Genomic DNA, 13,444 nt, shown 5'->3' on the forward strand with positions numbered 1-13,444 from the left:
TCTGACCCAGCCAATAGGGGGCTTGGAAAGCGGCTGGTTCACTGGAGCAGGTGTGGCAAACTCTGGTAGGTACTAGCTTCTGCAGGAAGGTAGCTCTCCAGGAGCAGGATTGAAGACCCCTGGTTTAAGGGGCACCTCACTATCAACAGTCTTTGTTCAAGTATTGCAAATATGATGATGCGTCACAGGGGTTTGTCTCGGCCTCTCCCATCTTATTCTTCAGAGTGAATGCTTTCTTCTGTCGTCTCACCCTGTTTGATTATTTGCAGTTTACATTACATTTACAGCATTTAGCAGACACTCTTATCCAGAGTGACTTACAAAAAGTGCTTTGACTATCCAGAGAAAGTATCTTTGCTGGTTACCAATAGGTTAGAGAGAAAGTCAGTCCTGAGCTCAGATACTGCTAGAATCAGAAAGTCATTATTGACACCTAGAGAAAAAGGAACAGAGTTAAACACAGAGCAGTGCAATACAATACAATACATAAGTGCAGTACAATAACTGCGCTGCAGTTAAAGCCGCAAACAATCCAGTCTGCTTTGTACACACTTGCCTTTTACATAAACACAAAAACCGTTAATGTTAATAATAATAATGCATTTTGTTCCACTGTGTACTTGTGTGCAGACAGTGGAGAGTAATGGGAAACGCATCTCCGTCATCAGGGATGTTGGCAGTGTTGATGGTGGCGATGTTGGTCTCGGGTTGGACTGAAGGAAGCATGTTGAGTAAGTGTGAGGTGAAGTCTCAACTGGAGGCAGCCTTTGAGGCGCTGCAGAGTGTCACTGCTGACAACAACCTTGCTAAATGTAAGTTCATTTTCCTTTAAACAAAAAAGTTTGAATGCCCCCAGTCAAATGACCTTTTGTTGATTTTCTAATTGAAAATAATTAACACATCCTCTACAGAGTGTCATGTCCTTACTGTTATGCATACTGATCTTCTAGAACATGAATGTGTCAAAAAAGCTCAGTTAAAGCTGCACTATGTAAAATTTGGGGATTTGGAGACCTCTCTGGTGGAAATGTGTAATTGCACACAATGTGTCGAAAAACATGTTGTAAACTGGGTTGTGCTTCGAGACCCCTTCCCTGAGCGGATGAATCTGATGATTGAAAGTGTGTTGAAAGAGTATTCATAGAGAACTCAGTCAAAACTTGGTGAAGAACTTCTGAAATATCTTCATCAGTGTAATTTAGGTTTTGTATTTGACATCTAAACATCGAGCCAGATCTTCTTTTTGAGCCCACTGCGTAGGATATTAATACGTAAAGACGTGCCCAAAATATGATGTGATCCAAAATACTCCCGACTTAACACTTAAAACGATTATTTCAGGCTTTAAAGGCCGACTCGCAGCAGCACACATGCCATGTTTTAGCATGTTTTTTCCCATCTTGACTCATTAATGGTACTTCTTTCATATACTGTATTAACATTACAGGCAGTTTAAAGCTGCACAAGGTATGGAAGGAAGGAGGAAGAGGCCCAAAGCACAGCCCCACGTTACAAATATTGTTCCTCATGTTGCATGCAATTACACTTTTCCACCAGAGAGGTCTCCAAATCTCCAAATATTACATTATGCCACTTTAAGTATAGTGGTAATAATCTGAATATGATATTCTGAATAAGTTCTAACTTTCTTTTTTGCCTTACTCTCTAGTTTTATTTGAAATTCTGGTTATATTTATCATGCACTGTTAGAAATAAAGGTTCTGTTCAGGTAAAGTTCTTGTTCACCAAGGTACAAACAATGTAGATGTACGCTCAAAGGTACAACAGGGGTTTTAAGGGGATCCAATTGTGTCCCATAAATATGTTTTATCCAGTGGAAAAGTACATATTTGTATCTATTTTCATAACCTAACAGAACAATAAAATAAAAAGCCTGGAGACGAGACGGGGTGTGTGGAGTCAATACAACTTAGAAAATATAATTTTAGTGGATAATGGTACAGTTATGTTCCCTGACTAAAGGTACTGAGATGTGCCCTTGAGGGGACCACCCCAGTGACAAGACGGGGCACTGCCTCAATGACAGTTTAGAACCTTTATTTCTGAGAGTGTACCTGCAATGTTTTATATGCTCAGTCAGAGATATCCTATAGTTTGAGTTTACCATCTCTCTCTGTCTTTTTTTTCTGCAGGGGTCTGCACAGTGGAGGCAACCTCAAGGTTTAATACTAGTCTTGTGACCATAATTGACCCCTCCAGACCTAGACGTCTGATCAGACGTAGTTTTCCCATAGATAATGGGCCAACACAAGAGGTGATTGCAGATTATTTTGAAGACATGTTCTCAAAAGAAACACTGGTCACTGAAAATCCTGATGGAACTTCCTTGATTCCTGAGGGAATGATTTCAACACAAGTGGCTGAAGAGCTATCAATCCCTCCGGAAGCGGTGATTGAGGATTTCATTCCTGCAAGCTCCAGTCGCCAACCAAAAGAAAGACTTGCTGAAGCTTCCACACAGGATAACAAACCATCTGAGCGAAATCCAATTCACTCTGTAGATAGACAGGGTCGGGATCACAGGAAGGAGAAGGTACATGAAATCAAAACTAGAGAGGCATCAGGTGAAATAATAGATTTTTCTGGAGATTATTCTGGTCAGGGTTCCAAAGAAGAGGCATCTGGAGAAGCGCCTGAGGGATCAGGTGATCTCACTGAGGAACCACTAGAGCCACCCTTCTCCACACCACAGTATCCCATCGATGACACTGTTCATCCTGATAGTGGTTATGGACATGTATCAGGTGATTACACTGAGGAACCAGTAGAGCCACCCTTCTCCACACCAGAGTATCCTATTGATGACACTGTTTATCCTGATAGTGATCTTGGACATGGATCAGGTGATCATACTGAGCAACCAGTAGTGCCATCCACATCCTCACCAGAGTATCCTATTGATGAGACTTTTTATCCTGGTTACGATTCTGGAGAAGGCTCAGGTGAAGGATCAGGTATAAGACCACATTTCTCATACAAACAGTACTGGAATCTACTGTTCAAGAGGAAAATAGTGTCCTCATTCAAGCTCACAAAAAGTCCAGTGGACTCCCGAGAACTTCTGTCTGAACCCCCAAGAACAAGATCTTGATCTTGGCGATGGACCATACACGACTTATGATCCTAGTCAAAACCACAAGGTCCTGTATGGAATATTCCAGCTGAGTGATGATGTGGCATGCCAATCAGAGTCAAAACCCAGTCGGAATCTTTGTGAGCTGGACTGTAATGGTGAGCACAGCTCAGTATATATTCTCATGTTTTACTTCATTTACTGTACCTACACCTTTTTTATATACTATTTTAGAAAAACACTGAAGTTTAGTCAAATTTTACCAAAAGCAGTTTTAGGTTCTCTATATAACGTTGACATATAGAGTTGTATGTTTTGTTGATTGAAATTTAACACATTCTCTGTGGGGAACGCACTTAAATATGGCATTGTTTCTATTAGCACATTACAAAAAAATCAAGAAATATAAAATATGTACAGGCCAGTATGTTTCCAGTATGTTAAATGAAACAGTAATTGTGTATCAAATGTGCAGAAGTGTGTTCTCTGCAGAGGACACCTTAATTTATGTCCACTTACAAAATCAACAAAACATGGAATTTGACTGGGGCACCCAAGCCTTTGCACACAACTGTATTTACAGAATTTTAGTACATTTTTAGAAAATGTTTAGTCATAATTGTTTTTGCTCATTTTTTTTGCTCTATCGTATGTGCCAAGTTTCTTATTATTCTACTTTTCTTCTTCAAGTTCTGATTAATGATGACATCAGTGATGACATTAAGTGCCTGATGACTTTGAAACAACTGTATGTACACACACACACACACACACACACACACACACACACACACACACATACACTTGAGCTAGCTTCAAAAACGCATTTACAACAAAGCTAATGCAAGGTAGCACTGTTACTTTTGCTTAAAAGCAAATTGGGCTCAGCAAGCTCGGAGAGCACTAACTGCCATTTCTGTTGCATCAGCTAACAGACAGCTAGCATTATGCTACTGATGGAATGAGAGGGAGGACCATCATACCCACCCAGAGAGGGCATTACACTCTATATTCTATGCTTATGGAAGGCTGTGGCATCGCTGCAAAAAATATTTTTCCAAATCCATTCACACAAGGTGATTTAAGGCAAAATAGAACCCAAAGAAAAATGAACTCATCAACAATCATCAACATCACATATAAAAACTCAGAAGACACATGTAGGTTCAACTGATGGCTTTGGTTAGTAAGGGAAATGGCTATATTTGCTATGCAGACATCACAACTCCTGGTTCCTATCACTACCAGCCTAAGTTTCTTCTTTAGTCAAAGTATTTTTAATATGCATATTTAGAATGTTGAAATATTTAGTAGCATATTTAACTTTGATGCTTCATTCTGTGTCAGAAAATATAAACACAATTGTTTCAAGTAACTTGTTTACCTTCAAATTTGGAGTCTAGATTATTATTCTAATAGTTTACTATTAGAAGTTCAAAGAAAATTAAAAATGTTTAAAACATTAAATAAATGATGTACGGTGCTCATGATTGACACTTTGCTGTATTTCACAGGGAGGAAATAACGGTCGCAGAGGAGTGTCACTTTGAGGAGCTCTCAGGCTACTTTGAAACGTGTGACTAATACAACTGCTTTCTATGACTGTATTCTGAAGTCATCCTGATACTCCTGATACTCCAAATTCCAGCTTTTTAGATGCATTAAGCAAAAAATATCTATGACCCAAAACATGTTTATGGTTTGTTGTGATGACTGAGCTCTGGTTCTATAACACTCAGCCTTGATATCTCAGCAGAAATCAGATGACATGGTATAAAACCTGACTGGTTTTGCAGTAATGCTGCAATTCCAGCACTTCTAATGCAGTGGGTGCCGGCAGAACTTGGCTTTCATGTTGCAGCACAGTGCAAAATAAACACTGACGTTACTTTAAGTTTGATTTGATCTTATCACCGGAACATTGTGTGCTGTACTGACTCTATGGTTTTGTGTGGTTGTAGTTAAATACGTATCCAAACAGTTTAAATAAAGCTTCTATACTTCTGTTCTTAAGGCATTACATTGTGTTTTGTGTTGAAAGTCTGTGACCTGATGGGACAGTGTTTCTTTCATTGTAGCTACTCTAATAACCCTTGTGTGGTATTCAGGTCTGTGGGACCCAGATTCCGTGGCCTTCGCTCATTTTCTCTGAAGAACATATAAAATAACACATTTTCAATGACTTCACACTGTTCATCCCCTACATGTTTATATTCAGTTATATGTGTGTATAGAGTTGAAAACTCATTTCAGACTTTTAACTGACTTTAGACTAAATCCCTTTGACTGAACCTAAACCTTGATTACCATTATTTTATTAAAATAAATGATAGAACATTTGATTTTGTCCCTACCAAAACAATCATAACACTACCCAAACTTTACCAAATGTTTCAGTAGTGATCGTTTCAGTAGTGACCATTTAAACTCAACAAATTTCAGGCAGAACTCAAAACGCTAGCCAATACGTGACTAGCAAACACAGCTTTGAACAACTGTACACACATAAATTCAAAGAGCCTGGTGATTTTGGGGTCCATCTCTGGGTCCATCTGGTTTCCTGAAGGCTAGCAATTTGATCCCTGGCTCACTGGAAAAGACACATGACCTTCTACTGACATGTGGAGTTTGGCTTCATTCTAACGTTTAACGGCTGATCTATAGTGCTTCAAAGATCAGATATCGAACGTTGTTAACTCTGTTTTCCCGAAGACTACAATAAAAAGTCATGTGTCGTTGAAAAGGGGGACATAAGGCCCAACGATTCTGTAGAGTTTGAAGTTGGTTACTTGTATTTTCGCCGAGTTACAGCACTCTAAATTCCTCTGGCTCAGACCTCTGATGTGGCCGAGCATCTCGGCAAGCCCACCTAGGGTGCGGCTAAGTTGAATACAAATTTGTGGGATTCTGGTGTCCATGTCTCCAGTTCTCCGAAGACTAGCAATGCAATTGCTGAAGCACACTGGGCAAATTATTAGTGTGGTCATAATTCTATGAATATTAAAATAATAGCACTATTGACCAGTTAACCACATTTTAAATACAGTTTCACTCTGGAAAGACCAGAAGTGATTTTATCCTGTTTTCAATTATGTGATGTGAATAATGTAGTACATTGTATTCCCTGTATTTATACTCTGTTTAAAATCTTCAGTTACAGTAATGTTACAGTAATCCATATAGAGCACTGCAGGTAACGGGAAATACTGTAATACACTGATTATTTATTTATTTATTTAGTTGCTTTAGTTGTGTAGAGCGCTGATGCTCGCCACTTTTTTAAGCAAAACGAACAGGAATAACGTTAAGGTTCTGAGCAGCGCTCACTCGTCTGTGAGATACACTGATCACTGAATGCAGCATCATTTCATAACTGATTGGTAACTTCTCTCATGGCAGATTTTTGCCATAAAACCATTCACACAAAGCAGAGGAACTTTCCTGAAGTGACTGCTTCACTTGATGATGGCCGACTGTCTCACTTTAACTAGGGTCACCGAAAGACTGGCCATGCTCAGTGTGAGGGTGGCACTGACCACCCCTGCCACCTCCCAGAAGGCCTATATGATTTCTGGAAGCAAAAACATACACGTCTGTAATTTTTAGTTCATTTTTTATCAGTGGAATCACTGAAAAAGCATCTGGAGGTTCTACATACATCACTGACTGTGAAGACGAGCTGCAGTCCAATCAATGAGTTGTTGGAAATGGATAACAGTGGCGGCAGCTCTATACCAGAGCTCACTACTCAAAGAGTCACTGTGAAACTATTGCAAGATTAAAGTATTGTGGCGGCTGCCACTTGCTCCAGTTTGCAGAGGGGGCTCTAGAGGCGTGGTATGTAGAGCTACGCCATGCGTCCTGCCCCCTCTGCCAAAGGGACTGTAAAAGTTGTTATTGTTGCTATTGTTCTTGTTGCCCTTTAGTTCAAATGTGTGTTGAGTGTGTTTTGGTGTACTGGGCTGTGGGGTTAGTTTATGTGGGTTGGTCATCATGGAGCAGCAGTATGGGGCTTGTGTTGACAGACCCTCCAGCTCCCCCCTGACCCCAATGCATTGTTGTAGCAGTTTTTTCCCTTCATGGCCCAAATTGAAGGCCTAGCTCTATTAGTTATGGCTCACCACTGTATTTGTCTTGTAGACATTATGACACCTGGTTCCAGTCATCACCACTGTACAGAAAATCTGAGTTGATAAATCTCTCCACTATGACGTCCAGGGCGTCTTATTAGAAATCTCTGCAGGTCAAGAACCCCCAGTGGTTGGGGTCCCAGGACACGTAAGCCCAGTTGGTAATTCATCCCTGTAGACTACACAAGGGACTGGGGACCACAAAATTTAGTAATACAGCTAGAAATGGTGGCCCAAACAAATAAATATAGCTATTCTTATTGTTTAAAAGGAAAAAAACAAGTGTTTATTACTTAATACCCAAAGTATTTTACAGTCCAGCTGTATGCAAACATTTGAACACCCCTGATCAAATCACATTATGCTGAAAATAAGTTAACACAGCCTCTACAGAGACACACTAAGTTACTTTTAGTGGAAAATTTCTATTTGCTGTGTTTAACATATTGGAAAAGGCATTAAATATAAAATGTACTCTATGTTTTTCACGGGCCACATTTTATGATTTAATGTAACTTTTAATGTTAAATCAGAAACAGTGTGCAGATGTGTGTTCTCTGTAGAGGATGTGTTATCTTACTTTCACTTAGAAAACCGACAAAAATATGTAATTTGACCAGGGGTGCCTAAACTTTTACTCATGAGGGGGCAAAAAAGTAACAGTAATGACGACTAAATGTTTAATGAAAAGACAAGTAGTTAAACATTTTCAGCGTGACTAATCGTCTTTGTTTTTGTTAAGAAAATGAGCTGCCCTGCACTGTTGCACCTAAAGATTTCATGATTATTGTCAATAAATATTAATAAAGCAATAAGTGGCCCCAGTAACAGCATGTGAAATTCAGAGGAAGACACTGACCGAAGAATATATGCAGTTTAATTTATTTTAATTTCATCATTCATTTCATTTCAGTAGTTTCAGCTGGGAGTAGCTAGGAGCTATGGGACATTTCCAGGCCTCCAGTAAAGAGCAGGAGCCAATCAGGATCAGGTACAGAATCAACAGCTGGAGAAATACTGGGAGTTCTCCGCGGTGTTGCACTCCTTCTTGTGGAGAGCACCGAAACTGCAACAGAGAAAACAAACGAAGAGATTTTGTATGTTAAAGCCATTCTATGGTATTTCAAGCTGTTTCTTTACAGTCTTTTGATGTCTCTAGAGCTTAGATCAAATACTGTACTCTGCTATGAATCACTATGTGAATGTTTCTCTTCCATTCTCTCCACATGATGTTCATTTTACCAGAGTAAAGGCTCAGTGCTCAATCAGAGCTTCTTCAGGTTCTTTGGCAAGAAAATGTCTTTGTTGTGGTTATAACTGTGCAGTGTGTCCTTAAAAGTACAACATACTACTACAGTCGTATGCAAATGTTTGAACACCCCCATCAAATGACGTGTTTTGTTGATTTTCTAAGTGGAAAAAAGTGAACATATCCTCTACAGAGAACACACTTCTGCACATTTTAATAGACGATTACTGTTTATTTACTGAATTTAACATTAAAAATTACATTGAATCATAGATTGTGCAAAACATAGGGTACGTTTTATATGTTATGCTTTTTTCCAATATGTTAAACACAGCAAATAAATAAATAAATAAAAATTAATTAATAAAATAAATAAATAGAACATAAAACATGGCCTGTGCAAAAGTTATGGCACATTCTATATTTACCATAAGGTTTATCTTTTTCAATTTGTTAACTTAAATAAACAGAAATTGTGCACTAAAATTAGCAGAAACATGTCGTATGTAAGTGTGTTCTCTGTAGAGGATGTGTTCTTTTCACTTATTTTCACTTTTCAAAATCAACAAAACGTCATTTGATGGGGTTGTTCAATATACAATATTGCATGTTGCTAAGACTTTTTATAAAAAAATTCAGTTTTCTGTGAATTACATTAAAGGGTTATTGACTGCAGCAGATAAACTGAGGAAAATCTGTTTGGATGCTGAAGACAAAACAGAAAAGAGGGCCAAACTAACTGACTGTTTGCTTGCTTGATATATTTTCTACTCACAGTTTCAGGAAGGCGTTTTCAGCGCGTCTGGGTTTTTTGCCTGCTGGCAGCCTGTTGTGATTCATGACACAAAACATTGAAATGTTTTAAATGTTTGATATTGAAAATTAAGGCAAATAGACCAGAAGTCAGTTATTGTCATGATGGTTTATAACACAATACAACTATTTTAACCACTTTTTATTTAGGCTGCTATAGGCTTATATTATGTGTTATTTTAACTAAGACAAAAAGTGAAAACCAACAGAGAAAAAAATTAAAATGCATTAAAAACTAATTTTCCTAAACATAAGTACAGTAACATAAAAGTGTAATTTAAATTGTTAAAGCCAACAAAAACTGCTTCATCATACTTAATTGGATACTAAATCTAAACACTATTAAGCGTAAAACTAAAATACATTAGCAGTCACAGCCAATGTGGCTTAAAACACATTGAAACTGAACATTAAAAAACAAATAGCAATAATAACCATGGTAGGAATTTAAGTATTTTTGTAAAAACTGTTAGCTTGACTGATTTTTACTCACAAGTTGTTTATGATGGTCCCCAGACAGGATATGTCATCTGTGATGTTACTGTCCAACAGACCTTTAAGGAGGAAATTTAGTCAGTGAGCTGCACATTTAATTTGCTCTCATTTTAGTGAAAAAATCTGTGTAAGAGAAATAAATGAAAATTTGTACATTGAATTTGCAAATGTAATTGTTAAACTTAAGTAATTTTGTGTTTGTGCCGACTGAGGTGGAATGTTCCAAATGTACTCACTGTTGCAGGTCATGTTGCAGAGGTTGAGAGAGAATCCAGATCCCGAGGTGCAGGCGACTGGGCCTGGCAGCTGGAACAGGCCGTAGAGGGTCCACACTTCAGGGTCATTTGATTCCTCACTGCTTGACCTGTGTGCAGATCTAGCATGGCGTTCACCCTGACCTCTTCTTGGGAGAGAATCATTACCCTGGGGACCAGTCGGTGGGGTCATGTGAGCAAAGTAGTGCATGATGTCATCTTCACTGGACTCCTCACTGGACTCCTCACTGGATTCTACACTACTTGACTCATATGTAGACCGAGCATGACGTCTACCATGACCTCCTCTGGGGAAAGAATCATTACCGTGGGGATCAGTTGGTGAGGTGATGTTGGCAGAGTTGGGGATGATGTCATCCTCACTGGACTCCTCACTGGACTCCTCACTGGATTCCACACTGCTTGACCCGTGGGCAGACCTAGCGTGACGTCTACCATGATCTCCTCTGGGGAAAGAATCATTACCATGGGGATCAGTTGGTGAGGTGATGCTGGCAGTTGGTGGAGTGATGCTGGCAGAGTTGGGGACCATGCTTTCCTCACTCGACTCCTCACTGGATTCCTCACTGGATTCCACACTGCTTGACCCGTGGGCAGACCTAGCGTGACGTCTACCATGATCTCCTCTGGGGAAAGAATCATTACCATGGGGATCAGTTGGTGAGGTGATGCTGGCAGTTGGTGGAGTGATGCTGGCAGAGTTGGGGACCATGCTTTCTTCACTGGACTCCTCACTGGATTCCTCACTGGATTCCACACTGCTTGACCCGTGGGCAGACCTAGCATGACGTCTATCATGACCTCTTCCAGTGCAATTACTTTGGGGGTGGGCTGTACTAGTATTAAAACCTGGTTGAGGCTTACTGTGCTCATTCGCATGTGATTCCTTACCGTTTGAGCCACGTGCAGACCTGACACGGCGTGCACCACGAGTACTTCCAGTTGAAGATACATTGCCCTCTGAGGAGGTGGTTGGTCTGATCGTAGAAGAACCAAAACCAGATTTAGGCTTACTGGGGGCATCCTCACTGGATTCCTCACTGGATTCCTCACTGGCCATCCTTGATGCAGACCTAGCATGGCGGGAACCGTGCTTTTTCTCGTGAAAGGTGATGTTGGTGACTACACTGGTATTGAAGGCAGTAATCAGCTCCACATTGCACACAACTGCAGAAACAGGAGAAGAGATGTTGAAAGGCAAGAAAAAGAAATGTTGAATGTTAGGGTGGAACAAACACTGCAGCGTCTTGCCACATTGAAAATAATGATGCAGTGAATTCACTGGACTCAAATGTGCATAATTTTTTTCATGAGTAACCTTACTTCTGCGCAGTTCTGCCTTTATGTGAATTACTTTTTAAACTTTTTAATTTTTTTTCTTTATTATCCACTTTTCCAACATTCCAGCATTCAGGGTTGGTAATTTTTACCAAGGATGCCAATCAGGGACATCATTAGACCAGTTTTAGGGGTACTTCAGTCCCCCTCTAACGTTATTTAGCCCCATTAAATAAATGTACATTATTAATTCAAATCGCCAGTAGTTTTTCTCATTCATGCTTCATTTTTCAACGGTTATTCACAACGCAGCAGGGGGCAACCCTCTGCTACTTTGCATCGGGTAAAAGAGTAACCCCCTGCTCACCCATTTATATCAGAGATAGTAAGTTGTAACAGAGCCGGTTTATGAGGAGCCTGGCCTCTTCCTGTTTCCCCCGTTATATCAAAAACAGGGCTGCAGAACAGCAGCGGGCGCCCGTGAGTGAGTCCCCAATGAATGGGGGTGAATGGAGCTCAATGGTTAAAAAAGTTAAAATAGTTTCTAATCACCTAGAACTTTCCTTTAATTTTAGAAAGTAGAAGCTTGTATTTTATTAAAAAAAGCAAAGAAAACCTACCTGTACACCAACATACATTAAATTAAACAGATTCATCTCTAATTAAGTCTTGAGTTTTTGTAAATCTAAGTTTAATAAAAAATAATGTGTAACTAAACACAGGCGAGGAGAGGCAGAGAAGTAAGGTGAAGGAGGCTGACAGAGCTGAAGGAGCAGGTCAGATCAGGTACTAATCTATAGTCTTTATGCCTATTGCGTCTCTAAAAGTTTATGATGAAAAAGCATTTGGGGCTGTTTAAAAAAAATCTCCTTGGGGAGGCTTGCACCCAGATCCCCCCAGTAAAGCCTTAGTGATGTCCCTGGTTAATGCATTTGGTTGACATGTAGATAAAGCGATTTAAGATTTGTGGGATTTGTTAAGGTTAGACTTTTGGCTTTTGGTTCATTCATCATGAAATTTACCCACAATGTGAAGGTGTATGTGTGTGTACATATATATATATATATATATATATATATATATATATATATATATATATATATATATATATATATATATTGATACTGGTTCATACTGGCTTTCATGGTGCTCAGGAGAAAGGTTTACAGTACTTAATTCAAAATTTGAGTTGGATTTTGAAAATTTCAAATTTCAGTTCACAATTTTTTAATTTAATTCAAGTTCAAAACTCTCTGCCTACAAAATATAATAAGACCTAAAACAGATAAACTCAGTCTTTTTGGTCAAACTGATTCTGGCTCTAATGCCTGTTTAATGCTAATGACAGTCACCTTCACCATAAACAGATACGTGTATGACGAAATGTACAGTTTACTCACTCTTGGCCATCTCATTTTTGATGCGGTCCAGCACGGTTGCAGGCAGAGTCATGTTCAGTTCCTGTCTCAGCTCACACTTGGTCAGTCCTTCACCTCCACGGGCAGCCAGTGACACCACCACCAGCACGGCCAACATCTCCACTCCAGCACGGGCCTGCATCCTGCTGCGTTTGTGTCTCCTCTGTAAACTGTGCAGGTACCCGGACTGTTTGCTGTTATATATAGTCCCCCAACTCTCCAGAGAGTGGTCTGTTTTTAGCTGAGTCACAGAGATGTGCAAAATCTAAAAAGGTCACTGGATTGGTTTCAGGGTGGACTGGCGCTGGATTGTTTTCAGGTGTTATTATTATTGTTATTTAAAAAAAAACAGGTTTTTCTACTTGTGCGTGACATTCATTTTTAGAAGAGGTATACAATACTGCTCTGTTCATAGCACTGAATGTGTGTGTGTAAACTGTATGAACATGAGACTTTGGAAAAAGGTCAAAACTTAGCTCGGCGACATCAAGTACTGGACATTTTCAATGGGTTATATGAGACGTAGATTATATCTGCTGTCTGAAATATAATAGAGCAATGAAGACTTGAATGAGAAGCGCAGAGAACAAAGCAGGGACGTGAGTGAATTGCGTCGAGACCAGTAAAAACGCACAAAGAGACACACAGGACAAGAAGAGCTGTGCAATTCATACATGACTAAGTATCAAATC

The 13,444-nt window shown here is 39.5% G+C and overlaps 2 protein-coding genes across 3 annotated transcripts in view; one reads left to right on the forward strand and one right to left on the reverse strand.

Moving 5' to 3' along the window:
- Window positions 1-5,089, forward strand: part of LOC118798078 — a 7,166-nt gene extending 2,077 nt beyond the window's left edge. Inside the window, exons 2-6 of one of the 2 annotated variants that reach the window (XM_036557411.1) lie at window positions 631-812; window positions 2,154-2,687; window positions 2,787-3,252; window positions 3,785-3,842; window positions 4,609-5,089. In XM_036557411.1, the coding sequence (XP_036413304.1) occupies window positions 644-812; window positions 2,154-2,687; window positions 2,787-3,112 (1,029 nt within the window). In that variant the 5' untranslated portion in view covers window positions 631-643 and the 3' untranslated portion in view covers window positions 3,113-3,252; window positions 3,785-3,842; window positions 4,609-5,089. Of the gene's footprint in view, window positions 1-630; window positions 813-2,153; window positions 3,253-3,784; window positions 3,843-4,608 lie in introns of both variants that reach the window. The other variant, XM_036557409.1, reaches the window with a different exon arrangement.
- Window positions 5,090-8,090: 3,001 nt separating this feature from the next.
- LOC118798099 (cell wall protein IFF6-like) lies at window positions 8,091-12,911 on the reverse strand. The gene is made up of 5 exons (XM_036557441.1): window positions 12,735-12,911; window positions 10,018-11,223; window positions 9,780-9,840; window positions 9,249-9,299; window positions 8,091-8,290 (listed from the first exon to the last, which is right to left on the reverse strand). The coding sequence occupies exons 1-5, from the start codon at window positions 12,892-12,894 to the stop codon at window positions 8,224-8,226; spliced, it is 1,545 nt and encodes a 514-aa protein (XP_036413334.1). The 5' UTR covers window positions 12,895-12,911; the 3' UTR covers window positions 8,091-8,223.
- Window positions 12,912-13,444: the final 533 nt, after the last annotated feature.

This window comes from Colossoma macropomum, unplaced genomic scaffold (genome assembly GCF_904425465.1).
Source record: "Colossoma macropomum unplaced genomic scaffold, Colossoma_macropomum, whole genome shotgun sequence".
Lineage (NCBI taxonomy): Eukaryota > Metazoa > Chordata > Actinopteri > Characiformes > Serrasalmidae > Colossoma > Colossoma macropomum.